Below are 27,360 nucleotides of genomic sequence, written 5' to 3'. Positions count from 1 at the left end.
TTCAGGGTTATGTCAACCAGTGGTGGTAGGCATGGTAGACTGGAAAATCTCTCATGTATCCATGGCAGACAGTGCAGAGGGAAGTAGAATCCACGCCAGTGAGCAATGTTAACATGTCAAAATGCAGTCAGTACACAGTTTTGTTTTTCCCTTGAACAGTTAAACCATAGTTACATCAAGTGGCATTTTTCATGCAAGTAGAAATGCTAGTGAATATAGTTGTTTTATTAGTAGTAGTTCTTTGCTTTGTTCTGGCTGCTCACATTTTATTTCTCCTGTAGAAGCCCCAGTGAGGAAGTGAGAAAAAAGTGGTTTTTGTATATCAGGAAAGATTGGATTCTAATTATTTGTTTTTTTAACCACCTACTAAAGCTGCACATCAGCTTTCATAGCTGGACGGTAACCATTATTTTTAGTTAACAAGAGGCTGAGCAATCACCTCAGTATCCCTATTTCTCTGATACTTTGTTTTGTAATGATGTAGTGGATTTTAAAGCTCTCCCCATCTGTGCTAGGCCTTTCTGGAAATGGCTTACAGTGAAGCAGCACAAGCCATGGTGCAGTACTACAAAGAAAAACCCGCTATGATAAACGATGACAAGTTACTTATTAGGATGTCTAAAAGATACAAGGAGTTGCAGCTGAAGGTAAGATCAGATTCCTGATAAGAATTCATGAGTTTCTATACCTTGTCCGTGAGAATACATCTAAATGTCTTTCTGATTGCTGTTTTCTAGTTCATGTTTTAATACTGTGGGAAAAGAAATGAAGAAAGATAAACTAACGAATGTATGTTAATGATCTTTTATACTTAATTTTAATTCTTAGATGAGATCCCATTCTCTGGTTCTCTCATTGCACTACTTCAAAAATCCCTTCTAAGCTTCTTCTCCAGTAAGCTGCTTGGTTGAACTAAGGCTGACCGAAACAGCCCATGCTGCTCAGTTAAACAATGTGTAAGATAGCACATGTCAGCAAAAATAAGGGAGTGCCATCCTTTTGGACAAGCATTGAGCCTAGGGCACTGCTTTTCTCTGCTTGCACACTCAGGACATAATACAGTCTGCGCTGAGCAGCGATGGCAGGACTAAGCATCATGCTGATTAGCTTTCCTTTCTTGACAGTGACCTAACCTAATATATATATATATATGTATGTGTATATATATGTACACACATGGAATCAGAACAGATCAATATTTGTTCTTCAGACTTCCTGTAGACTTTATCTGACACTTCTGATATGGATATCTGAGTGATCTCCAAAAACCAGTACTCCTGAGAGCATATTTATGGCAGCTTCTGTTCTGCTGTATGTAATGCTAAAGGAATAGGCTTTCTGCATGTAGACTTGGACTGGAACCAGCAGCGAAGAGCTGAGAAGCCTTATATTATCCCAACACAGCACAATAATTCTATAAAATAACTTTGTAGTGTTCCAAGTTAAGAGGCATTTTATGAGCATTAAGGGAAGACAAGTAAGAGGAGACTTTAAGGAATTGCTACTTCATGAATCAGGCTATTCTTTCTTACCGTGGTACTGAGGCACTGCAAAGTAAGGTGGTTGAGACTGCACATCTTAACATGAAGGCTGAGCTGGGCTTACTCAGGAGAGTGGGATTTCAGGAAGATTTTCAGCAGTTCCATTGGCAGTTTCTCAGATCATGGAATTGGTTTGCTCTTCACGAGCAAAAACTCTTTCTCATTGTTAAAAACAAACAAATGAACAAAAGTACAGTGATATGAGAGGGGAACATGCATGAGTTACCACTCTGAAGTGCTCTGAGTTCCTGCATGGTTACGTTGCTCAGTTGTGCATGCTCCATTTGGCTGATGGATTGCACACACTCCAGCCTGGAGTCCTGCATCTTTTGGAGGTGATCTTGAACCTCAAGTAATCAACAGTTCTTGCACTCATTTTTCTTGCACTTAGCTTTTCTGTAACTCCTACGTCTGAACATAGTCTTTCAGAGCCGTATTGTAGTATGGAGTTAAGGCAGCTCCTCCCTAGGGTAAGAAACAATAGGCTGATGCATCTATTTAGTTCAAGCATTAGAAAAAGGGTTTGACTTCTGCCATCTTATATCCAGTTATATACTCTGCAGTGAGTGTGTATCAGGGAAGTACAAGCTGCTTTTTGAAGCCAAGTTTCCAGAAGCCAGTTATGAGCAGACAGCGCTACAAGCAAATTTTCCATTTCTATCATTTTACTGCTTTGATCATGCTATTGAGATACCAGTTGCAGAAAAGACTATAACCAGAACACTGAAACCAAATATTTCTCATTAGTGTAATGAAATGATGCATGCATGCTGTTTCTTAAAGGGCAGATCTTGTATAATGGCTTGGAGAGCAGTGCAGCATGCTAACAGTGTCCTTGTCTGATATAGAAACCAGGTAAGAACGTGGCTGCTATCATCCAGGACATCCACTCACAGAGGGAGAGGGACCTGCTGCGTGAGGCAGACAGGTAAAGTGTAATGAGCATAGTCTGTGTGCTTCCTTTTTGTATCTCATTGCCCTTCTGATGTTGGATTGCTTTCCAAATCACTGTAAAAAATGTAAGTTGGTACAATAGTAAGCGCAGAACCTATGTAATGAGTTCAGATGGAAAAACCGTACTTGTTAAGAAGACAAATGATCTCATTACTACTGATGATGATGACTCAGAAAATATGCCTGACACGTGAGGAACACACAAATGAAGCCATTTCCCTTTTCAACCTCCGTAGTGAAAAGCACAAAGGCTGGAGCTGTGGTAACACTGGAGAGGAAGAAATGTGTTTGGTATATTTCTGATTTGTCTGGCTTCATTAGTACTTTCTGGACCTCCCAGCAAAGCGGGAGAAGAATCAGAGCCTTAAAACATCTATTATAAATTGTTTATCATTTTCACTTTTGTCTAGCTAACTAGAGCCTAGCTAATGCTAGGGTTACTGTAAGGGTATTAACATATACACTTTTAATGTTAAACATCTAGGAGACGTTTTTAAGAACGAATGAATATATTCCAGACAGATCTGTGCAGTGCATGTCTGTGACAAACCCTCAGGGTTGCAGGCACCGGGGTAGTGCCAGAGTGTTTGCAGTGCACAGGACCTCTCAGCAGCCTGCTGTTACAGCCAGTTACAGCTGTCTTTTCCCTCTGCAGCAGGTATGGCACAGAGAGGCCCCGCTCTCGCAGCCCCATAAGCCGTTCCTTGTCTCCCCGATCCCACACTCCCAGCTTTACCTCCTGCAGTTCACCCCGCAGCCCGATGGGGACCGGCAGGACCGACTGGGGAAATGGAAGAGATCAGTGGGATCAGTCCCCATATTCTCGACGGGAAGAAGAAAGAGAAAGCAGAGAATGGCGAGAGAATGGGGATGAGAAGAGAGACAGGACTGACGTATGGGTGCACGAGAGGAAACATTATTCCCGACAGCTAGACAAATTTGACTTGGATGAACGGATTGAAGGAGGCAGAGGGCACAGAGAAAAATACGTAAGGAGTGGTTCTCCTGGCTCCCTCCACCCTTTGTCTGGCTACAAGAGCAGGGAAGATGACTATTACCGAAAAGCCTCTAAGTCAAAATCCGACAAATTTCAGAGGCAGGAGTTTTCTGGGAGATCCAAGAGAAAGGAAGAGGCAAAGTTCAGGGAACACAGGCATTCTTACAGTGAGGATGCTGTAAGGGAGGAGACGGCTGAACAGAAGCATAGCAAGGCCTCTGAGAGCTCCAGGCAGAAACAAAGCGATAAGAATAAAGTGAAGAAAGCTGAAAAAGACCAAGAAGATGCTGTTGCTGAAGGCAGTGATGTGAAGGAAACCAAACCTGAGAACAAGGTAAATAGAGATCCCAAACTGTACTAAGGAATAGGTAAATGCTGATGTAATATCTTTTCTGAAGTATTTTAGGTTAGTTGTTTTGGGGCGTGGTGCTGGTAATAAGCAATGTTTTGCCATGATGGGGTTGGGGGATATATTCCTAGAGTAGATCCTGGGAGGTCACCTCGTCCAGGTCTTTGCCCAGACCTATGCAAATCTGTTACTTCATTCTAGTGTTAAGTACCTGAATATCATCTTTCACTGCCATGCGTAGACCTTTTGGGTAAACAGTGAGGGGGAGGGAAGAGACAACTGAAACCAAAACCAAATGTACATCTACTGTTTGCATGTGGGTTGCCTATGCAGAGGCAGTTGATCTGCTGTTCTGTCTTCCAAATCTGTGCTAAACCTTCCATGGCTGCTCCCTTTTCATTGTTACCTTCTTCTGCTGATAAGAATCAAGTTATCTAGGAATTAAGTTGTCCAGGAATTTTAGAGGGATGCACAATATATATAATTATGCTATATGCTATTGCTATAGGTTGTTATATTGCTAAAATGGGGAATGAACTTTCAATAAGGAACATTTTCTTTTGGTCAGCTCAGTAGAGCAATTGGTGTCTATTAAACGTGAGGTCATCTCAGCAGGGATAATTCACATTGCTCACTTCAGATGTGCTGGAGGAGTGTCTTCCCATGGTAGAACCACTGAATCAGCTCATCTGTGAAGTTATGGGAGCTCTGTAGAAATTCTCCCAGTCAGTGAAGTGGTGCTGTTTGTGGGCTTAATTCTCCGCTAGGAAAGAGTGGACAGGAACAACAAATGAGGATACGGCATTTGTCCCAGTACAGCCCATGATTATATTCCCTCCCTACAGGATTATGATTATTGGCTTGTGACCACCTTGCCTTCCCCAGCCCCTGAGTGCTACATGGCCTCCAACCACCCACCAGGATGCAGTGCAGGAGGCTGCAGAGCTGCCTCACTGACCAGGGGTCCATCTCTAACAATGGCCTTTGTGCTGCTTGAGCAGTCTTTGTCTGGTTTTAATTGACCTTTGCATTTGTTCTTCTTGTGTGGGGGCAAGGTTGGAGGAAATATCTGAGTTTGTAACTCAGCTAGCCTCTGTAATGGCTAGCAGCACTAGCTCATGCCATAGAAATGTGCTTCTGGAACCACCTTTTGTCATCTTTCTCCTGTTGCCGATATTTCACTGTGACAGATGGTTCCTTGGGAGATTTCTTTCACTTAAAGAAAGGTCGGGCAGCTTCCTGAATCATCAGTGTTGCACACCCCTCTGCATGTTTTCAAGGCATTTTAAGCTGGCTTGGTAAAAGGCACACCTCCCAAGGGGCTACTGCTAATAACATATTGTAAAGGGCAGAAATAGGTTTGTCTGCTCTTGAACTCATCATACTCATGCTCCACTCCTCTTCTAATAAGTGCCAGGTAATACTGTGGCTTTGTTCTTCCAAGGTATCAGCAGTGTAAGTAGGTTCATTCTCAGCTGATCCTGCATCAATAAACAAAACATTTAATGTCTTCTGTAGAGTTTCAACACTTCTGGTCTCTTTACCATATCTGAGCCAAGAATAACAGATGTGGGTAAAGAGCAGGGGAATCACAGAATCACAGAATGGCCAGGGTTGGAAGGGACCTCAAGGATCATGAATCTCCATCCCCCCTGCCACATGCAGGGCTGCCAACCTCCACGTTTAGTGCTAAACCAGGCTGCCCAGGGCCCCATCCAACAAGGGAATGGAGGCTGGAAATTTTAATGAATTCACATTCCTGTCTTCTAGCCTCTCTTCTATCATCTCTGTAATATAAATTACAAGTCTTTAGTTTTGTTTCAATTTCTTTTTCATCATTATTATTTGTGCTGCTTTTCCAATGAAATCCAGTTTTCCAGTTGTTTTTTTTTTGGGTCTTTTCCCACAGTCCAGTTGACTTGCATAATCGTTAGAAATAAAGAATGTGACCTTGTGAGTGACTTTGCTTCCCTAAACCCAAAATAGAAACATAATAGAGCGACGCTGTGTATTGCTATATGTGTATATGTTGTATCTATTTTAGCTTGGTAAAGAGGAGCAAGGTCCAGAGAAGAGCTCACCTTCATCTGATAAACAAGGAGGAGAATCTGGAGAGACTCTGGAAAACGCAAGAAAAGAGAAGGTTAGTGGCACACAGTTGGTACAGCTTCCATGATAAAATAAGTGAAAACCCAAGTTTGATCTCTGGAAGGGTGTGTAGAGGGGCAACTGAAGGGAGATGTCTAATTTAACTTGCCTTATCTTGACCTTTTCCCGAAGTCTCCAGAACTCTTTTTTTAGTTGCTCTTTGCCAATGTACATTGCTTTGCATGCATAGCCCTTGGCACTGACAACTGTAATGTATGCCTGAGTGAACCGTGTAACTTTGTGAACCGTGCCCAAAAATAGGAGATGCAGTCAGTTAGTGGAGAAGAAGGGGGGGGGAACTAATGATGAAAACTTTTCAGAACATTGGCTTCAGATGGTCTACAGATAGTAGCCTCCTCTGATTGCTTCTGGTTTTAATTAAATAGTGTTTTCACAACAGCCCTTCTGCAGCATCACAGTTGGGAACAGCAATGTCCTTGGAATTCCTCCAGCTTCATATCTGTAGGGTCATGGGTTGATGATCAGATATGGAAGCTATTGATATCTCTTGCTGTAGAAAACTGATCTCCTGGCGAGAACAGTGTCAACTCCCAGAGTTTTCTTGCTGTTTTAGAATTCTAGGAAGGGAAGTGTGCAAATGGCTGAACAGGAGGAGAATACAGATTATTAACAGATTATGTGCTCACAATGATTTTGAGAGCTGAAATCTAAACTGCACCAATTATGTATGAAAAGGAAGCATGTACATTAACATTCTGATACTTCTCAAGTCCAATACTAGAATCTGAGCATCCTACATGTCTCTAATTTCCTATGTGAAGTACATCAGATTATAAATCTTGGAGAATAACTGTAAAACTGATTTTTCTTAAGGTCTGGGCCAGTCTCTACCAACACAGTCTCTGGCAGAGGGCTCTTGCAGGTGGAAAGAAATGGCTACAGATGGTAGCTGCCTTTTCTCAGGTCAGCATAAGAATTTAAAGGATCCACTCCAGAAAAGTCAAAGCCAGGGGCTAGAGTGGTGTTCAGTGTATTCTCATTATGGTTCCCATTTCTGATCGCTCTGGAACAGAAGTAGAGGAGAGGGAGAGGTTAGTTTCCTTGGGGATCATGGAGCAGAGTCAGTCGTGTAATAAGGTGTATGACAGGCTGTGCATTGTTATGCTTACAGAAAAGCAAGGAGTGGGAGGCTGGAGAGACTGCAACTTCCAAGGCAGCTTTAGAAGCTCCCAAAAGTGAAGTTCATATTATTATTATAAAAATACTACTTGCATGTGTGCATAAGGTTTAAAATCATAGCATCGAGACGTCATCCATTGAAACTAAAACACGAGAGGGGCCAGATCAAAATTTTTCCTGGTTACTGATGTTCAAAGCCCACTGATCTCTCATTTTTTAACATCTTTGTGACAGGACCAAGACTGGGAGAGTGGAAGTGAGATAGAAGGCGAGACCTGGTATCCTGCTAACATGGAGGAATTAGTGACAGTAGACGAAGTGGGAGAAGATGACCTAATTATGGAGCCTGATATAACTGAGCTTGAGGAAATTGTACCAGTTGATCAAAAAAGTAAAGCTGCTACAGATATGTGTTCCTGTATGACAGCCATATTAGAACTGGAAAATGATCATAGCCACCTAAACAGGAGTGAAGAGAAATTTACCCATAAACCTTTAGAAACAAACTTCAGATCAGTAAAGGGCAGTGTAGCTTCTAGCATCTGTCAGGATGACGAGGAAGATGATAATGATGATGCTGTAACTGAAGCATCAAGCCTAAATCTGGACCGTGAGCAGAAGCCAGAGGAGTCGCAAGACCAGTCTGCTAAGGAGTCTGACCACCAGCAGAAGGAAGTAAAAAATGATAAAGGCTCTGACACTCATTTAGATCCTGAAGATCAACATACACCTTCTGTTCAGCTAAAAGAGGAGTCTCTCCAGCTCCCTGATGCATTTATAGATGATTACAAACAGATGGGATCACAAGGAGCTGAAAGCAGAGAAGTTATGGAAATGCTTGTTAAAAATGTTAGTGAAGAAACAAGACGTGAAAGCCAAGAGTGTCCAGAGGGTAACTACTGTTTTTTTTTCTTCTTGACCTGCAGGGAGCCTTGCATGTTTTCTCTGACAGTAGGCTGAAATTTATTGCTAACAAGAGTAAATGTTGCTAATAGTATCAAGACTTGTCCTTGGAGCAGCTCAGTAAAAGAACTCCGGTGCCTTTTGCCAAGCTAAACCATTAGAGGCTCTTAGCTGAATAGTGTAAATGAAATATGATAAGCAGCTTGCAAGCTTTCTGAAAGGCATAAGCTGCTATAATTGTCATGTCAAGGTTCACATGAGTTTAACTGAACGCTTTCAGTGCTCTGCTAAATTTATTTTGAATTGTCAATGAAATGAGTGACAGTCACTGAAGGTCAACAGAAAAGTATCTGTAATGTCTGGCTGGCTCCTGGACAAGGTGGGTATTCTTACACACTGTACTGTGGCATTAGTAACATGGAAATCATCTGCAGATTGTTGCTTCTTAGTCCCTGTTCATACAAATACATGCCTTTTGTCAGGACTTGCCTTATCATCTCCTCTTATCTACTGCGTGCTGCCTTTCATATATCTGATAAGACATGCTGTGAGATAGTGCCAATAAATGTAATCATAGCTGTCTATTAATATTTTATTGTCAGGGAAAAAAAAAAAAAGAGAGATCTTGAATGTCTGAAATTGAGGTTGGTTCCTTGTCAGGCTTTCAAATGAAATTTGAGCAAATGTGTAGTGCATAAGGAGTGGAAGTGGAAAATGAAATAAACCATATAGGTCAGGAATGCTCTTCTTTGATTGCTACTGAAGCCCATGTATTGGAGAGGGGTTTGTGAGCAGAAGTTGCTGGAAGTTTTATGAATACCATTTTCTTGCAGAACATTTGGTGTGGATATGTGATCTTGAGCTAAGTTTTCCCTCCTGAACAGAACTGAAACTTGTTCACCTTTCAGTACTTGCCCTCTGGCCTGAAGACAGCTTTCCAGGCTTTGTGTGTTTGGAGATAATCTGCCATGCCGTGCCCTGCAACTGGAGATGGCAAGCTTGGCTCCCCTGGCTGCCTGCTTCGCAGGCATCGAGCTCCAGTAACAGAGGCTTTTGATGTTTCCAGCATCTCAACTTGCCAGTAGGGAGCCTGGAAACTCCAGGAGAGCGTGTTGTCCCATGTGTCTGCCATGGATGTGGCAGCTGACGTGCAAAGCTCTAGGCTCTCTGCAAATGCAGCTGCCAGCTCAAAAGCCCAGAAATCAACCTAAGTGAAACTTAAGTTGCCAGAAAGGCCCTGGGTGTTTTAAGAATAACCAACTGAGGCTCTTGAGTTTTTCAGGAGGTCTTCAGCACATTTGGAAACTTGGAATGGTCTTAAAAGTTAACTTGAAAGCCAATCAGTCAGGGTTTTTTTAATTATTTTCTTTTAAATCATGTGATACTCACATTTACAATTATGAGGGAGAATTCATTTTCATAGTCAGAAATTGCAGAACCTTGAACTGCAGACTTGAAAGGCAGGAAGGGTTTGGTTGGGGCAGAAATTTATTTGTTTTGTAAGAAAATGTAGCCCTTATCTAGGTGAAATTTGCAATGCAGTGGAAATTCCATTAGGTTAAGGGAACTGGTTCCTTGATGTAAGGATTGGAGAGTGGGAATTATACCAGTTTATCAGTAATTCTTTTGCTCTGTGGAATAAGAAAAAAAAAAAGCTCTTGTCTGAGTCCACAGTAGGAATCAAACCTCTCCTTCCTGGCCAGAAGCCAAAACCTTCCAATAGCCAAAAGCCGTAAAGCAGAATCCATCCCTTGGGGAGCTGAGGATGGGAGAAGAGTGGCTCCAGGAAGGAGATGGCAGCAGTGCCATGGGATCCTGCTGTGGGAGAGTTTGCAGTAGGGGAGCTGCTCACAGCCAGTGCTGCTGCCCACGTGCAGCCCAGCTCCTGCCCTCGTCACACAATGCCATAGGTGGCTACAGGGCTGCAATTCAACTGTGCTTGGGCTGGAGGCACGTGTAATATTATAGATCTGTTTAGAATTTAAAATATTCAATTTAAAAAAAAAACATAGCAAGCATGATGTGAAAAATAGAAAAATAATCTGGAAGAAATAGGGTTAACTGTGTCAGCTGTTGAAGTAGCACTGAGTTGGATCTTGCTTGAATGGAAGAGCTTCACTCATAGCTCCACCCAGAAAATGTTCTAAGAATTCTACAGATGTCTGTTTAAACTAATAAACTGTTTTCATTCAATACGTTTATTCATTTGTTAAGCAAATTCTAGGTACCTGGAAATGAGATCTCTGGAATACCCAGAAGTAGAGTCTAGGAGGAGGCACTCTCCGGCAGGCTGGGAACAAGAAGATGTCTTCACTGAACTCAGCATTCCCCTGGGTACGTTGGGACATTCAGGCCACTGCAATTCCTAGAGCTTACAACAAGATGTCACTTTAAGGCTACTTGCTAGATTTATTTCTCAGAACAGACGTGAGGAGAGTGAGGGAGCAGCGCGTAGACAGAAAGGGAGCTGTTGAAAGAAACAAGCTTTTCATTGTAGACCTTTGCCGATTTCTTTCCAGATGAATAGCAAAATATGTTAATGTCACTGATGAAATCAGTTCCCTTGGGCTTCTTTGTCTCGAACCTGAGCTTGATGCAAGGAATCTCTGCAGTAATCAGAAAGAAGAGCAAACTAGAGTGGTTTAGCCTTGTGTACCCCCCATAGGCACATTGCATTCATAAAGGACCTGGTGAGGCTGTGATAGAAACTCTGATCAAAGTCAAGGGATCTTGAGGGCATAAAGATCATCCAGGAAATTCTCTAGGAATTAGAGAGTTGTACTCTTAAGACGTATGGTATGAAAAATACGTAGTAATTTTTAAAAGTGCCTGTCATAAAAGTGTTGATTACACTCTCAGTATTACAAAAAGTATTGCTTTACTGTGTAAACAATGATCATAAGTAAAACGCTTGGGAGAGTGCATCTTCTAAGAGTAATTTGCATGATGTCAGTGTGAATTTGCTGCTAATAACTACAATAGCTGTTCTGGTCCTTGAGGTTACACAGTGAGATTTCTGGTCAATATTATGTGAGAGAAGGTCCGTGTGTTTGATATCTGCCAGAGAAGTACAAGGTGTATTTGCAGTGCACAGGATTTTATACTGCAGCTCAGGAGTTCAAAGCCAGGCAGGATGGGGCCACGGGCACCTGGCTGTCCTGCCCATGGCACAGCGTTGGAGTTTGGTGATATTTAAGATAGCTTTCAGCCTAAGCCATTCTATGAATCCAGGATCAGTCTTCATATCTATGCCATTTAACTACCTTGTTTTGAAGGGGAAGGTTTTTAACTGACATGTTGAATTTCTCAATAGGCGTGGAATTCGTGGTGCCTAGAACTGGGTTTTACTGCAAGCTCTGTGGGCTCTTCTACACGAATGAAGAGACAGCAAAGACAAATCACTGCAGAAGTACTGTCCACTACAAAAATCTTCAGGTAAAAGCACACGTGAAAATAGCCAATAACTAGATTTTGGGGTGGACTGGGTACAAGATAGAGAAGCTAGCAAAAATCAGTTTTTGTGCCATGGACAGAATTCAAAGTGAAATTTAAGTAAACAAAACTTTTCAGTAGTTCCAAATTTTAACACCCTAATTTTTGACTGCTGGGTCCCTGCTTATGTATCATCAGTAAAAGGGGGCCAGCTGGTAATTGTATCTTCTCATACAGACTGGATCCTTGTCACCAGCTCAGCAAGCAACTCAGACCTTTACTTAGCCATTGTTAAGGGTCCCAGATGTTTGTGTTGTTGGGAGTGAGCCCAGCAGCAGCCTTTATTATTTCTGAGTTTCAGGAGAAGAACATGCCACTTGTTTAATAACTTTGCCATTCTTGCTTTGTATGAGCATAAACTCCTGCAGCGTGTTTCGGCACGCAGTACTCTGTGATGCACAGGCTCTCCTGCTGTGACCTGCTGAAATCACCTCCCTGTGCTGCAGAACAGCATGGCAGTTCAGCCACAGAGAACACCACCACTGAATAATTTCTGTAAGGATATGCAGAGGCACGTAATCACTTGTGTGGTTTCCATAGGTGTATGCCACCAGCCCTTGATAATAGCATGAAGAGACCATGGGCACTTGCCTTTAAATAAAATTTCCTGCCTTTATCACTTTTCAGACGTACAGTTGATAGTATCAGTCACGACAGCACAAGCATCATGCCTAATGCTAAGGACTCGCTGGAGGAGCCAGCCTTGCATCACATCTCCTTGAGACCATGCCCATGTGTAGGGTGTGTGCCCTGCAGAAGACACTTTTATTTAGGATGCTTTGAGACAGCTCAGAGTTCTTATTAGACACTTTTATTGGAATTCACATGCTCATAAAAAAAAGGCATGAAAGAATATGGCTGTCCTTTCTTTCTCTGTTCCTTCCCTCTGCCCAGAGCAAATGCTGGAGCCCTGCTTTTCTTCAGGTAATAGCCATTTTTCCCTAGCTGGCTAGTAGGCACTAGCCTTTCTGAAAATAGTTCTTTTAATGAGACACGTGGTTTCTCTGGAAGAATTTTCTTTTCAGGCCTCTGACTGTCTGAGACTCTGCCTGCAGAGCTGCTGTCCTTGCTAATGATGGTTCCTGTGAGTGTAATCTAAAGAGCAGGCGCCCAGTCCACGTATCTTTTTTTGCTTCTTTCACGAAAATCCAGAGAAATTGACCAGAGGTAGCACCACTCAGTACTCAGCAGGTGTGTCCCAAAGAAACTTTGCTTAAGCAAAGGTTGCAACTCCAGCCCCATGTAACCAGTCCTATAGGAAGAAGAGGCAGTTCTCACTTTCTAAGTTATTTTGTTAAAGTCATAGAAAAAAGAAAGTCCAAATAAAATTAGGAGAGTGTGGAAAAAAATCTTTTTCTCCCATGTATGTAACACTGATTTGAGATAAGAGCACAAAGACGGCAAAAGCTGATAAAATTAAATCTGTCAAATATGGCAATGAAAACATAATGTTCTGTAGAGCCTTATCTTCCTAAATGGAGGAAGTATACACCTGATAAATAACCATCCAACTTTTGCCTACTCAAATGGAAGTTCAGCAAGTTTTTTCTTTGTATTTCTAGATCCATATTAATTATGTACTTTGCAAGAAACATCAATCTTTTAGGGTGGTGCAATGTAATGAGTGTATTCAGCAACATAAGAACTGTGGACTCTAGCTGTATGTGAAGCTATGGGTCTGCTCAACAGGCTGTCATTCTGTTGTCTTGCCCGTGTGACAAATGCCACTGTCTGATGCCAGCATCGCTGTCCCATGCTTTCATGAATATGAGTTTTTTCCAGTTGATTTGCCACATATCTTTTGCACAACCCTCTTGGAGCCACATCCAGAATATGTATTCAGTGTTTGGATTTTAGCACAAAACTGAACAGTCTTGTTTTTTTCTTCCAAAAACTTCACTTAGTTGTTGAGTAAATGAGTCACCTTTACATCTTCTTCTCTCTGTCTTGCCCTTGAAGAACAGCAACCAGTGAACAAACTTCAGCTTTTTCTTGTTAGCCTTGCACGCTTTTTTTTCCATGTCCAAAAGATCTATTATTTGGCCTTACCTTCTTACCTATCACACTAAGCTGACAGATTCATCTGGTGTAAGCTGCCTTTGGCAATTCAGTGCAGCATTTTATCCTGTTTACCCCTACCTTTATACAACATTCATCAAAACTTGTATTTAAAGGAAAAAAAATATTTTTTTCCTAGACTTTCATTTTCCTATAAATGAATGTGAATGTCTGATGTGTGAACTTCAAAACTGGTGACAGCTGACATTAACATCAGCTAAAGGTGATGGATAAACCTCAGTCTTATTTTGGTGGGTAATCATTAAAACCCAGACACGTGCGGGTTGTTTGATCCAGCAAGTGTTAGGGATTTGTTACATGATGTACAGACCACTTGTAATCTTCATGGATTCTACATCTCTGTATTCCTGTAACGTTGGCCTTCTGCCACATGGAATTTTGTACCTGGGAGCCACAATCAAGAGTTGTGTAATTTCTACTGCCAAATCAGGTTAATGGGGGTGCAGTCATCATTTTCTCACAGTTACACCTACTCTTACATTTACTGAGTCTGTTTCAGATGTACCTTTTACACCCACAACTTGTATTTCTGTGAGACAGCTGGGCAGTCAGAACACAGCCCCTCATTTCTTTATATTCATTTCCCATTCCTCCTGTTCCTCATGGAGGCCAAGGAGGTCAAACTCAGGAGGCCAAAGAGGAGGTCAACCTCTAGCCTGTAGGAATCCTGCAACTAGATAATGTTAGTAGGACCACCTCTACGTTACTGTGTGGGTATCTGCGTAGACTAGCTGCTGATGAAGAAGCTTCTTTCCATCTATTTCTAAATGTGTTGACCATGAATAAATACTTTGAGCACCATTTTCCAACCTACATTCAGTTGTTTACCCTCCATTCCTACTAACTGTTTTCAGAAGATTGGAAGCCTCACTGGCCACGTCTGTATTTTCAAATCACGCTGAAATGCTTTTTCTTAGAGTAGAATACACACAAATACTCTAGCCAGAGTGCTAGTCTTACTTATTACTGAGTTTGATTTGTCTCTTAATATGAATATTCTTGTGCACAAGATACATGTCTGAACTGGAAGTGCTGAAAATGAAATATATATGCTTTAAATTATGACTCAGAATCTGTATCTACTTTCTGACACAGCAGTCTTACCCTGGTATAATTTAGTTGACTGAGTGGGGTTAGTTCCTATGCTGTATCTTACAGGAGCTGTGAGTTTTCTTGCAAAGAGAAGTGAGGTCTTGTTACACAGACTGATGGGGAGTTGTGATCTTTCTGATTCTGACAGCAATTCCCCTTGTGGCACAAGAGTAAACAACAGAACATTCAACTCCATGGATTAAGCATTCTACCTGGCTTGAATTTTGACCAGGAGGAGGTTCTATGCATATTCTTCCATTCTGAGGTGCTGGGATTGTGTAAGAGCCTCTGAAAAGGAGCAGAGCATTCTGTGTTGAGTATTTTCAGTTTTAATAGAGATGGTTTGTTTTTGTTATGATTGCAGAAATATCTGTCCCAGCTTGCAGAAGAGAGCCTGAAAATGAAGGAAGAAGACAGCCACCTGCTTCAGGATGACGCTGGAATTGTTCCTCACTTTACAAAGAAAAAAATATGATGCGTATGAGCTGGAAGAGCCATAATGAGTGAATGCTGATATATTTTTTAATTTTATTTTCTCTGACATAACTGTCAATTTGCACTGTACAGAGGAGGGGAAATAAAGAGCATCTTCCACGCACCTATGCCCAGAGTGCCATTAAAAACCAAAATGCCTGAAACTGTTTCCCACGGTGAAGCAAAGCTGGCATATCTGTACCAAGTGGAGCAATTCTTTCTCACACTCTGCACGTTGGGAGTGGTTTCCTAGATTAAATCAGAATTCTCAGGGATTCTTCAAGTTTTAATTCTGATGTGACACATCAGGTCAGGCAGAGTATTTAGAAGCACTCAGCATCCTCCAGTGGACGCTGGAAGGAAAGGAGATGTGACTATAAATAGGCTTTAATGTTGCTTAAAGTGTCTGCAGTCATTTTGCTCATTACCCCCAGTGAGTAGGATTAGTGAGTAGGATTTGCATAGGACATCTAAAGCCATTGTGCTAAAACTAATCTGTAGATGGCATCGTGTAAACCCCACCAGCATCCATCTCCATGCGTCTTGGAGCTGGCTGAAATGATAGATATTTGTGTTGTTAAGCACTGACAGTGTTGTACGAATGCAGAGGGAGCCACAGTCTCTGCCCAGGGACCTTATAGCCTGAGCCCAGCACAGCAAGAGCAATTCAAACACATGTGCTGGCAGCTCTGGATTGCAGCATTTTCTATGGCGTGATCAGGGTGTTCTCCAGCTACTGTTCTGTTTAAAACTCTTCTCTTTGACGAATCTAAAGAGTGCCAACTTTGAGTCTTACAGACTTGAAACTTTCATGGGAAGCTTTTTAAAGTGCCATGTGTTTGGACCATGTTGCTTTTAGACATTTTACTTGAGACTCTTGCTTTTGGAGTCTTTCTGTTTTCTTCTCAGAGCTGCTTTTCCTTGGCTTGGCAATGTTGAATTTTCCTGGTTTTCGTGGAAGGATGCCAGACTTTTAATATTGTTTTCATATTTTATTTCCCTGATGTTTTTTAAGGTGAATGTCACAACTCATGGCTCACAGGATGAACACAGGATGCACCAGCAGCTCTGGCATTATTACGAGCTATTGTTTCTGTGCAGTTGTTACTTAGTATTTTGCTCAGTCCCTTTGAAATGCACTGTACGAGTTTCTGGTTCATTTCAATGGGGCTTTGTGTTGTGTAGTGAATGCGTATGCAAACCATTGCCAGAATTGATCCCAGAGTTATGCTTTTATAAAGTGCACCACGTAATCTAGGCAGATGCGGAATTGCAGACGTGTTTCTGTTCTTTGCCTGACTCTCATACTCATCAGAGTATGTTCTGTAAAAACTGCTGGTGTAAGATGTCCTGTTTAGATGTTGTAAGTGGAAATAGTTTCCCAGAAGGTTCCCGTCATCGCTAAGAATGACATGGACATTGCAAACTATTACAGAGTGACTGAAATGCCAAAACCGCTTCCACCAAAGTATTCGTTCCATTATTTCTTGTGCCAGCAGTCATGCTTGTTCTCTGCAGTATCCTGTGGCCAGGCAGCGTGTCTTAGAGGTGTCTGGCGTTGTTGCCTGAAGCCCTCTTCCATTTCATGGCCTGTGCTTTCCACTCGTTTTACCAGAGGTGGGTTCAGATTTCATATTTGGAATTCCTGTTACAAGTTGAGGGATTCTTTGCATCCCAGATTCAGATGTGGCCTATCCAAAAGACAAGGGGAAATGAAAAACATTGCAGCATAAATCCTTCTTTATCCACACTTGAAGTATTTTTAAGATTTGGGTCCATCTGTCATTTAAAACAGCCTTTGTTTTCCCCTAAGTAAAATAAATAAATAAATAAAAGGGAAAAAAATGCAAACAAAGAATTTTTCCTTCAAAGGTTGGGCTTTCCTTTGGCTGTTTGTTTTTCACATAGCAGTGAAATTTGAGCACAGAGCTGTTAGGGCAAGAGCTTATATTGCAAGCTATAAGATTACAAAAATGGCAGCAGAGATTGTGCAACCATCTTCTAAAGCACAGCTCTCAGGCTGGTCGTGTATCATCTGAATGTGAAGCTCCCCTTATGCCCTTCAGCACAATCTGGGTACGAGGGAAGGAAGTCACTCCAGTGCAAGCATTAGATTTTTGAAGCTAACCCTGCTCTCAAACTGGGGCTCTCACTGCCCTAATGGCAGCTTGTTAGACCATGTGGTTAAGTTTAATTGGATGTGAGACACAGCTGACTGTATATCAAAGTCATATGCCTCCAGCAACTTTATCCCCAGGTAACCTCAAATGAGAAAAGTATCACTGTTATTATTCTTTATTTGTATTGCAGCAGAAGCTACAGGTCCACTGCCTTTATTATAGGCATGACACAAATCCACAACAAAGACTTTCCCAGGCCAAGGAGCTTTAAACTTTCAGAAAACAGACAACAGGTGGATACAGGCAGGCAGGGAAAGCAACAGGCAAGCAATGAGATTTTGACTGGCAGCAGCAGAATTACTAAAGGGAGGGCTTGCCCATGAGGTTATTTTTCACCTCTCCTCAAATTCTTAATCAGGATCACTCTCATTATTCATAGCTTGCATATTTAACCTTCTTTTTCCTGTCTGGTTGCATTAGATATGCAGAATTCCTTCTTGATACTGAAGCAGACTGAAGATGTCCTCATTTAAATTTTGGTCTCCATCTAGAGCTCTAGGAGCAGGAGGATCACCAAGGATCACCAAGGGCCTGTCATGGCTCCAGGTCCTGTTTGGGCCAGGGCCCAGGCCACTGTTTCGCAGCTGAAGGAAGTAGAAGGAGGACACTCTGTGTGGCATCTCTACTCTACCTAGTTTCCTCTCCTGGAAATGTCTCAAGTGAGAGATGCAGGAGCCATGCCCAGCCCCACAGATGTGACCTAACCAGACATTTATAGAGATGGTTTGGTGGCCCCATTCCTCTGAGCATCGTCCCACACAACAGCAATCTGTAACATCTTAGGTACAGCCATAGGGACAGTTTTCTTTCTGAGGAGCTGCTTTCTCACCCTAGAACTCAACACTTTAAAGCAATCTCTAGTCTCAATTAACTCCTACTGATCCCTACTTTTCAGCCCGATTCACTTTGAGATCTCAGAGACAATCTCCTTCCCTCCCCAACAGGCCATCATGCAATGCTGACAGGCACTCAGCTCCTCAATTTCTACTACCTATTCTGCTGAGGAAGAAAGCCACTGTAGGCAGTTGCTTGCCTTTCTCAGCTTATGTAAAAGTGTGTTTTTTTGTTTGTTTGTTTGTTATATTTTAAATTTTTACTTTTTTGTTGGCAGAATTCATCATCACTATAATCCACGCTGTTAATTAATACATACATACATACATATATATATATATATATATATACACATTTTATATATATAGCACAAAGCAGGCTCAGGTCTAGCCAAAAATATATTGATATTTAAAAAAACAAAAAAGAGCTTCCTTAATATATAAAAACCATTTCAACACATCTTAACCAAAGATTGCACTTTTTGAATAGGGACTGTGCTTTTCATCTCTGTGAAATCTGTATTGATCTCAAGTAGTCTTTAATGTCAATCTGCAACTTACTTTCCTTGAAGTATAAAATAAAACAATTAAACATTTGCCCCATAAGATTAGACGAAGTTTCACATTGGCTTTAACACTAAATTAGTGTTAGGCTGGTTATATTCAGGGTTTTTCTATTCTCTAAGAATTAAGGCTGTGATTTGTTGAATTATACTTGAACTGGACCAGATGTATTATTTATTGAGCTTATATAATCTTGTTAATTTAAGTTTTGGCTTGTAAACAGTTGGAATTTGTTAGTACTTGTTTAATTATGTAGGAACTGTCATCAATATTAACTGATCTGTGTAACTGATTGCAATTTGTGTTTCCTAAAAAGAAAGATTTTAATAAAGAGAATTAAAAAGCGTAAGTAGTGGTGGGCAATTGTCCCAGCAACAATGTGCTTCTGGCTTTCCAGGAAATCTGTTGCAAATCAAAATGAATAAAAGCTAATTTGGGGAGTAAGGTGAAAATAGGAGGCCAAAGTGTTCAATATGATTTCTAGAAGTTGTGATTCTTACCACGTGGCTCCTGCCACACACCACGAGTGACTGCAGTCATCGGGTGCTGAAGTTGAACACATCTTGGCGTTGCACTCCATAATTATTTTTAATTGTTACTACCTGCTCTAATATCTCCTACCTGTTACTACCTGCTGTCCCTCCAGATATGCACTCACTTCCCTTTTCTCTTTATTTTCTCAAAATAAATTTGCCAGGCTGGCCGTCCCCACTGGCTTTTCCCTGTTTCCATCCAGACTGTCTTTTCATCCTTCTGAAAGTACCATAGAAAACAATTGTCCCTAACAAAGCTAAGCATGCCTTAAGCATTCCCTACCCGATCTCAGCCTAAGTTCCTCCGTTTGCCTGTTTCCCTCTCTCCTGTGCTCTCCTTTTGCTGAAACTCCCTCTTTCGGCACACTGCCATTGAACAGCTGGGGAAATGGGTCATTAGCAGAAAGGCTGGCACTCTGGTTTTCTGACTCTCCAGTTCATTAAATCAGAACTTTAATGTTTTCTAAGTAAGTGTTTTGCAGCCAAAGCACACGTGTAATGTATTTTAAGCACGAATGGTTTCAGTTCTTCTGGTGTGGATGTACTGAAACCTTCGTACATGTGATTGTGGTATCATGTCTTCACAACTATGAATCTCTCTCTAAAAATCAGGAAAGTCAATTTTATAAGTGTTTATTTGGCATCACATGTCCTTAGCTAACAGAAATCCAAACTGCAGGGTGCAGGCCGCCGAGGACATCAGCATTAGTGTGGCAGGAACCCTGCCGCGTTTGTGCGGGTGGCAGTGGGACAGCCCCAAAGAACAGGTTTGCCTCTGCTTGCTTTTCTGCCTCTCCCTCCACCAACCTCTGCTTATCTGTGTCAATACGCTGAGCGCAACCCATGTGTTTGGCTCGTCTGATGCAATGCTGTGCTGTGGAAGTGTGCACCTGGAGGTAAGGTGCCTGTGTTGTGGAAAAGATGGGGACTGTGCAAACCCAGGGATCTTACCTGCCCTCTCTGGACCATCCTCAGTGGGATTGGGTAATGCAGTGGTGGAACAAAAAGAGTCCTTTTCCCTTGCACTAAAGAAACATCCACAGGCATTGATCAATCTCGAGCTTGGCAGCAGGCGTCAGAGCTGCAGGCCCAGCAGAACCCATTTTCTGTGCACGAAGGTTTCTTGTTGGAGCTTATCTGCACACAATTGCATCAGCCTACTGCAGGGTGAGATTTCTGATCAGATACCCATGATTAAAAAGCTGGGGAGCTCTCATTTTAGTTTGTATCAGGCTGACTCTGCTTAAGCAGCGCTCCGTCAGGAGCAGTGTTTAGCTACCAGAAGTAAGCTTCATTTAAGCTGAAATAGCAGCATACGTCAATTTTTAATTAAATGGGTCAGATCTAAACGAGCGGGCATGTTCAAAAGCTTTTTGCGCACTAGAAAGCCCCATAGGGCAGGCTGTATCCAGCCTTTTAGATCAGTGCTGGGCAGAGCACTGGCCAATATCCCTCCAGGTAAGACAGCACTGGCACTGCAGCCCTGGTTGGAGGCAGCTTTTCCAGCCTGGTTTCTTACCAGTGCCTTAGAAGTGAGGGATCCTGTTTGTAAGCTGCAATAATGTTGTTTGAGGACATGTATATGAGTTCCACCTTCCTCAAACAAAGCCTTTGTGTCTTTAAGAGGGCACAGGAAGCCTGTTTTGTTTGTGGGTTTCTGCTCCGGCTTGGTTGTGTTTGCATTGCAGTTGGGTTATCTTCAGCACAGAGCAGCGTGTTCTTGGCAGCATACTTTCACCTTGTGCTCAGGGGGTGTAGCCAGGCAATGCTGTGCACACCTGTGCTGGGAAATGAGGAGAATTTGCCTGCTTGTACCACTGCTGTGATGCTAAAACCAGTTTCACAGCAGTGCTATTAGTGAGTGCTTAGCAGCACCCAGCTCCCAAGGCATGGGTACACTGCAGGGCATGGGGGTGCACCTATGTGCATGTGCATGTGTGTGCAAGAGCAAGGCTTGCACTGCCTCGCCTGGATTTTAGCATTAAGCACTTGGCTCACACTTTGCCAGTATTGCAGTAACAAGTCATGTTCTGGTGCATGCCCAAATTGTGTTTCTAACATCCCTATCTTGGGATGCTGTTGGCTTCTACTTCCCTGACACAGAGATCCACTGCAGTGGAGAGCAGCGTGTGCACTGAAGTACATGAGGGGAGCAGTGCCTGTGTTCCCCAAGGTGCCCCCACCAAAGTGGGATCTTCAGAAACAGATCAGATCTTCAGATCTTAACCTGGCGTGCCCACAGAAGGAGAATGCACTGAGACAAACAGCAGGGTCAGCCCAGGTCTGTCCTGACAATAAAGGGCAATCAGCGCTGCTCTGCCTGGGCTGTTCCAAGGCCTGCTTCCAGCTGACTGAAACTGGGACAACTCAAGCACAATATGCTGGATATTAGCCTGCTAACTGAACAACAAGAGGCTATAAATAATCTCTTCCCTTGTGTGACTGTTGCTGAGCTGTGTGTGGACCCAAGAGCTCTGGACGAGGCCAGTAGGACCCATGCTCATAGGCATTTTCCAGGAGCGGGCTGGTAGCTGTGGCTGTGTGTTCACAGGCTGTGTATCACCTGCTCTTCTGCTTTCATCTTTCTGCAGAGGCATATACTGTTGCCTCTTCCCAAACCTCCTTTTGGGGCTCTGAGCCCCAAACTAGAGCAAGTCTGGATGAAGTGAGAGCCACTGAAGGCTTGAAGTTAAGTAAGTACCTATTTAATGCAGCATCCAATGCAAGCAGTGACTCGCAGCATGAGAAAGTGCAGAGCCCAGTGAGATGAGAATAAAAAACATGAAGTGAAAGAAACCTGTCAGAAATGCCATTTGGGTTTGTTTCCTCCTGAGAGCTGCTCTGTCTCTTGGCACTCTGAGCAGGCTCACAAACTCACAAACTCACTTTCATGAATTCTCAGCCAAGCAAAGTGAGAAGCAAAATGTGTTCACTTAAACCAGCATGCAGGTGGTCTGAACAAGTGAGTGTGACCCCTGAAGGAGCGTGTGAGAGGTGTGTACCGTGGGCTGACATGGGGCAGCTAATACACGAGCACTTGCCATGCTGTTGTATCTTGGTTGCTTGTGACTGTGTGAAAACACCTGGAGATGCAGCTGGGACAAAGCACAGCAGTGGTCACGAGGTGCTTGAAGCTCATATCTGTTCCTGTTGGGTCCTGGCAACTTTCAGCCATGGCCACCCACTGTAATGAGAAGAATTGCTTTCCTAAAATACAAAGGACCAAGATATATCTAGTTACATTAAATGTCCTTCTGTGATCTTGTGGAGCCTCCCAATTCCTCTCTGCCTACAAGAGGTGTACCAAGGCGCAAAATGAGTACCTAGAGCAAAAAGGCACTCCTTTCTAAGAGGATCTGGGGTGCTAATGCTCCAGGTCTTTTGTCTTTAAATATTAATGCCACAGTGTGCGTTGTCACAGGTTGCTAAAATAATCTTTTTCCCACCACTTTCCTCTTGTCAGCATTTCTGGAGCTCCACTGCATTGTGGCTGTTGCTGTTATGTAAGGATTTATGAATGGCTGCAGACTTCAAAGGCAGATTGGCAACCTCCAAATCCTGAGAAGCCAGCAGTCAGCCCAAGCCCTGCCCCATTTCCCAAGAAGTTATTTGCCAGCTACTTCTTTTCCCAACTTTAAAAAAATAATAATAAATCTTATTAGCCAATGTAATGCAGGATCTCTTTATTCAGTTCCCAATTTTTTTAAGTTACTCTAGTTTCATATTTTCAAATCTTTCATCCTCGAGGGCTAGGAACATAACTCGTTTATAAATGAAAGCTACAGTTCCCTTGCTTCAAGAAGCTGGGATTTTATGATACAATCCCCAAAGCTCAAAAACTGCGATAAAATCACAGGAGCTGCCAGCAGTGCACAGAGTCTCCTCTGTTTGGGAAAGGTGTTGGGCTGCAGTGAGCTGCAGGCATCGGCTCCAGCTACTGCTGTGTTAGTGAGTCAAAGAAAAGAAATAGAAAGAACCCCTTGGCTAAGTGCAAGCTCTGCAGGCCCGGCTACAAAGACAACCTCATCTCTTTTTATCTGCAGTACTGCACAAAACAGCTCCCTTTGTAAAACTCCAGATTAATTTTCATACTGAAAGGCCCCACAAGGCCCCTGCCACCCTGGCAGACTGCACTGGGAAGCACACTGGACATGTAGAGCACAGGAGGATGCAGGCGGGTGCCAGCTGGACGCGTGGCTTTGGCTGCTTGCAGTCTGGGAGCATTTCAGCCCAAGTAATCTTCCCTTCTCCCCTCTCCTTCCTCCTCATCACTGCTTTAATTGTGGCTCCCTGCTGCCTTTCAAGTAGTCCCCCTCAGCTTGAATCAGATCCCTATTGTCTGTGTTGTCAACACAGCTGTTTAAATCCCTTCCCTCAAATCCCCAAGCTTTCCAGAAAGCTTCTGTCTGCAAGGAGCTCTGAGCTTCTGGCTTTTTGTTGGACCCAGGCTCAGGTCAGATTCCCAGGTGGAGCTGGATGCGGGAGAATCCTGCACTCCCCCAAAGCCTGCTGCTGGGAGCTGGATGCTCGTGGCTTCTGCAGTGCTCCAGCCTGAGACCGACAGGCAGCTCAGAGGGAAGCGAATGATGAGCATTATTAAAAACGCTTTGCAATTATACAGCGCCTTTTCATCTGAAGATTTCAAAGCTTCACAGCACTCATGCAAAGTTACTTATTATCCCTAGCGTTTAGCAGAGTCAGGAAATGAAGGGGAGCAGCTAAGTGACTTGCCCTAGGTCATGCAGTAAGTCAGCGTCAGAGATGGGAACCTGGCCCCGCGGTGCTGACTGTGCTGTGCCAGGCCTTGTCATGAGGGCACCGGCCTGGGGGGCTCAGGAGGCTGGGGCAGCACTGCCGTGCCAAAATCTGCTCCACACCATGGGGCCTGTTGTGACTGAGCCTGTTGCCCACATCACTGTTACATCGGCAGCAGCCACAGCTTGAAGCACACACTGTGAAGGGCAAGATGTGGTGTGGGCCCTGTGTCCAACACACTTCCTTCAGCCCGCTGGACCTTCCTTTGTGGATATCTTCTCCAGAGCCCCCTGGAGCTGGATGGCCCAGAACAAGTCGTGCAGGAACAGGAGGGGAGCAGGAGTGGTTGTGCTTACATCAGCACTGCACTGACTGCAGCTGTGACGAGAGGGAGCATCAGATGCCAAACTTGTGTGCCTTGCAGCAAATGAGTTGAGAAAGCCAAGCCTTTGTGCATGGTCCCTTCTCTATCTTCCCATTCCATGCTGGGACTCTGGGGCAGCGTGGTGGGACCAAGAAGGAAAGGCTGATGGGGAAAGGAAGAGTGATGAGACAGGCGAGCTTCAGCTGAGGCTCCAGGCCTTGCAGAAGTAAAATACCAAAAAGAACTTTGTGAACTACCACAAAGGGCCACCTACACAGCTATATTTTAAGGTTAAAATGGATTTCCAAAAGGAGCAGCAAATCTACATCTGCTCTTCCATTCTGTCTCGCTGATATTTAACCTAGAAACATCAGAAATATCTACTTCTGTCATGTTGTGTTTTTGTTTTGTTTTGTTCTGCTTTTTTTAAATGGAAGACTCAGGATGCTTCAGGTTTTTTAATAATAAACAAAGCTCTGCTTAAAATACTATATCTCTGTGATGAAGACAGGCATTGCTGGTACAGCTTCAGTTTTCCAAAGGACATATTTAAATAAATAGCAAGAACTAATCCATTTTATCAGCTGTTCTAGGAGCCTGGGGATTTTTGTGTCTCAGCGCTGCTGGGATGAAGTTCCAGGACCAGTGTTCATTATGCATTACCTCACTGGAAATAAAACCCAGCAAGGGGAAAAACTGGAAAGCACAGGCTGCAGTTAAATCAATTTCAAATGTAGAAATGCTACTGAGAATAAGCAGTCATTGCAAGGAGTTATTTTATAAAAGCAAAATAACCAATCGGTCATAAAACCTATGCTTCACAAGTTAGGCAGTTTGCTCTTCTAAATGGCACTAATAAAAAGGGGAAAACATTTTTCCCAGTTGCATATGGCTGAGGAAAACGGAGAAAGAGGAAAAAGAGTGAGATTGCTCTCCAGCAAGAACGGTATAGAGGTGAATGTACATTAGGTATGTGCAAAACCCAAATTCTTTTAGCTTTCACTGAGGGTGAGGATGTTAATCGTGTGGCTACAGATGAGCATGCTGGTGGGACGGGCAAGGGAAATGTTCACAGGCAGGATAGAAGCAAATCCCAGGGATCCCTCATGCACTGCAGGCAGAGAAACGGGCTCACCCACATGCCAGAGCTCCTGCAGAACTGGCCCCAGTATCTCCAGCACATCCCTGCAGCCAGGGACCGGAGCAGAGCACACGACCTGTGCGCACCGAGAGAACCGATGTGGGCAAGAGCAGGCATGAACACTGCAGCTTAATGGTGTGTGGAAAGCTCCAGCACAAACTGCGAAGGAAAGGACGGCTAAAGAAAGGGGGGTAAACAGCATGAGATTAAATGCGTTTGCCAAACCTGTTTATCTTTCTTGGGTGAGGAAAAGCATTTACTTAGTGAGAAAATTGGGGTGGATCTCAGCCCTCTGGATTTAGATTCCATATGATGCAACATGGAAAGTTCTTAGGAACAGAGAGAAGAGATTTAGGACAAGGTATAAATGAGTGAAACTTGCTGTGAGAGGGGTGGGAGGCTGCCAACCTAGTAGGAGGCTACTGGGGGCTGTTAAGCACTACTCCTGGGAAAGTGCTTTCGGGAATGAGCCTGGTACAAACATTGGTGGAGAACTGGTGAAAATTGCTGATGACAGAAAATATGAAGTGACCTCAGGTCAAAGGAAGCTTGAAATGTTATACATAGGAAAAAAAAAAAAAAAAGCCAGCTGCAAGGAGAACAATCAACAGAAAGAGAAGGTCATAGGTCTGAACCTTCTCCTACATGCAAACTGGCAGCTCATACTTCGATCACAAAATAACTAGGCTGCCAAAATCATGGAAGCATGAGAAAAGCAATGAAATCATAGAACACAATGGGAAAAGTGCAGCCCAGGCTGCAGTGAAAGCTGGGTGTACCCAAGGAGAGGCTGTCCCGCTTGATTTTGCAACCAGGTGGATTTCTCTCTGTAAAAGCATCGTGGAAGTGTCTCCCAGGGAGGGCGAGGAAAGACTTAGTGGTGCTAAAGGCCAGTGCTGGTAAAGAGTAAATGAGCAAAAAGATGCATTAGAGATTTTGATTGCTGCTAACCATCTGGTAATCTGGGAGGAACAGCCTCCCATTTGCAGTCATGCATGCAAAGTATTGAATGGCTTTGAGGACAGAACTTGTTAGGTTTATTAAAGGAATTATATCACATGTTACCGTGATAGGAGACTTGGTGGCCCAGAAGTTCCTGCCAGTCCTATGCATATAGGTAAATATTTTGTAAGCTTCTGTCAATATGTGTGGAGCATGTGATTATACACACACAAAAAGCAGGCACGTGATTTATTAATCACAGTACCTCAGTTTGTCAAATAATAATTACAAGACAATAACACAGCTTGTTTGGTACAAGTGGCTCCTGAAGATTTTCTCCCACAGTAAACCAGTAAGAAAAAGACAATTATTCTGAAGTATTTCACTATTACATGTTTCTGGTTGTTAGACTGTAAATGCTCACTATCTGGAACACTTAACAGCCTTGCACATTTCACAACTTCAGCCCTTCCAGTAAAATGTCTTTTCAGAGGCACGATTGTCTTTGTTAAGACAAGAATAAACAGATGACAAATGTAACACAGAGAAGACATGCCTGAAACGGTTTTAAAGAGCAAACTCAATTCCAAATTGCCTGACAGGAAGGTGCACAAAGAAATGCAAAGGGGAAAAGGTTTTTGCACACTATCAGGGGCAAGTCCTGGAAAGCCACGGCAGAGATAGTCTGTGTTTCATGAAACCGTTTGTCCAAAACCATCTCAGCAAGTGACACTTGAGCTTCCACACCCAGACAGATATGACCTGCATTCCCCCTGTTGGCCCTTCCTGGGCAGGGGCTGCAGATGCAGCATGGAGCTGCAGCACTGTTGCCAGCTCTTGTATAGAGCTGTAGGAGGATGTTCAGAAGCAACTCTAATT

The 27,360-nt window shown here is 43.1% G+C and overlaps 1 protein-coding gene across 1 annotated transcript in view; it reads left to right on the top strand.

Moving 5' to 3' along the window:
* Positions 1–19,095, top strand: part of RBM20 (RNA binding motif protein 20) — a 92,917-nt gene extending 73,822 nt beyond the window's left edge. The window contains exons 7-14 of the mRNA XM_052676683.1: positions 516–647; positions 2,390–2,469; positions 3,151–3,826; positions 5,886–5,984; positions 7,364–8,021; positions 10,247–10,366; positions 11,346–11,467; positions 15,060–19,095. Coding sequence (XP_052532643.1) covers positions 516–647; positions 2,390–2,469; positions 3,151–3,826; positions 5,886–5,984; positions 7,364–8,021; positions 10,247–10,366; positions 11,346–11,467; positions 15,060–15,170 — 1,998 coding nt within the window. The 3' untranslated portion in view covers positions 15,171–19,095. The remainder of the gene's footprint in view (positions 1–515; positions 648–2,389; positions 2,470–3,150; positions 3,827–5,885; positions 5,985–7,363; positions 8,022–10,246; positions 10,367–11,345; positions 11,468–15,059) is intronic.
* Positions 19,096–27,360: the final 8,265 nt, after the last annotated feature.

This window comes from Tympanuchus pallidicinctus, unplaced genomic scaffold (assembly GCF_026119805.1).
Source record: "Tympanuchus pallidicinctus isolate F22 unplaced genomic scaffold, pur_lepc_1.0 scaffold16, whole genome shotgun sequence".
In the NCBI taxonomy this organism is placed as follows: Eukaryota; Metazoa; Chordata; class Aves; order Galliformes; family Phasianidae; genus Tympanuchus; species Tympanuchus pallidicinctus.
This window is presented reverse-complemented; position numbering and strand designations above follow the sequence as displayed.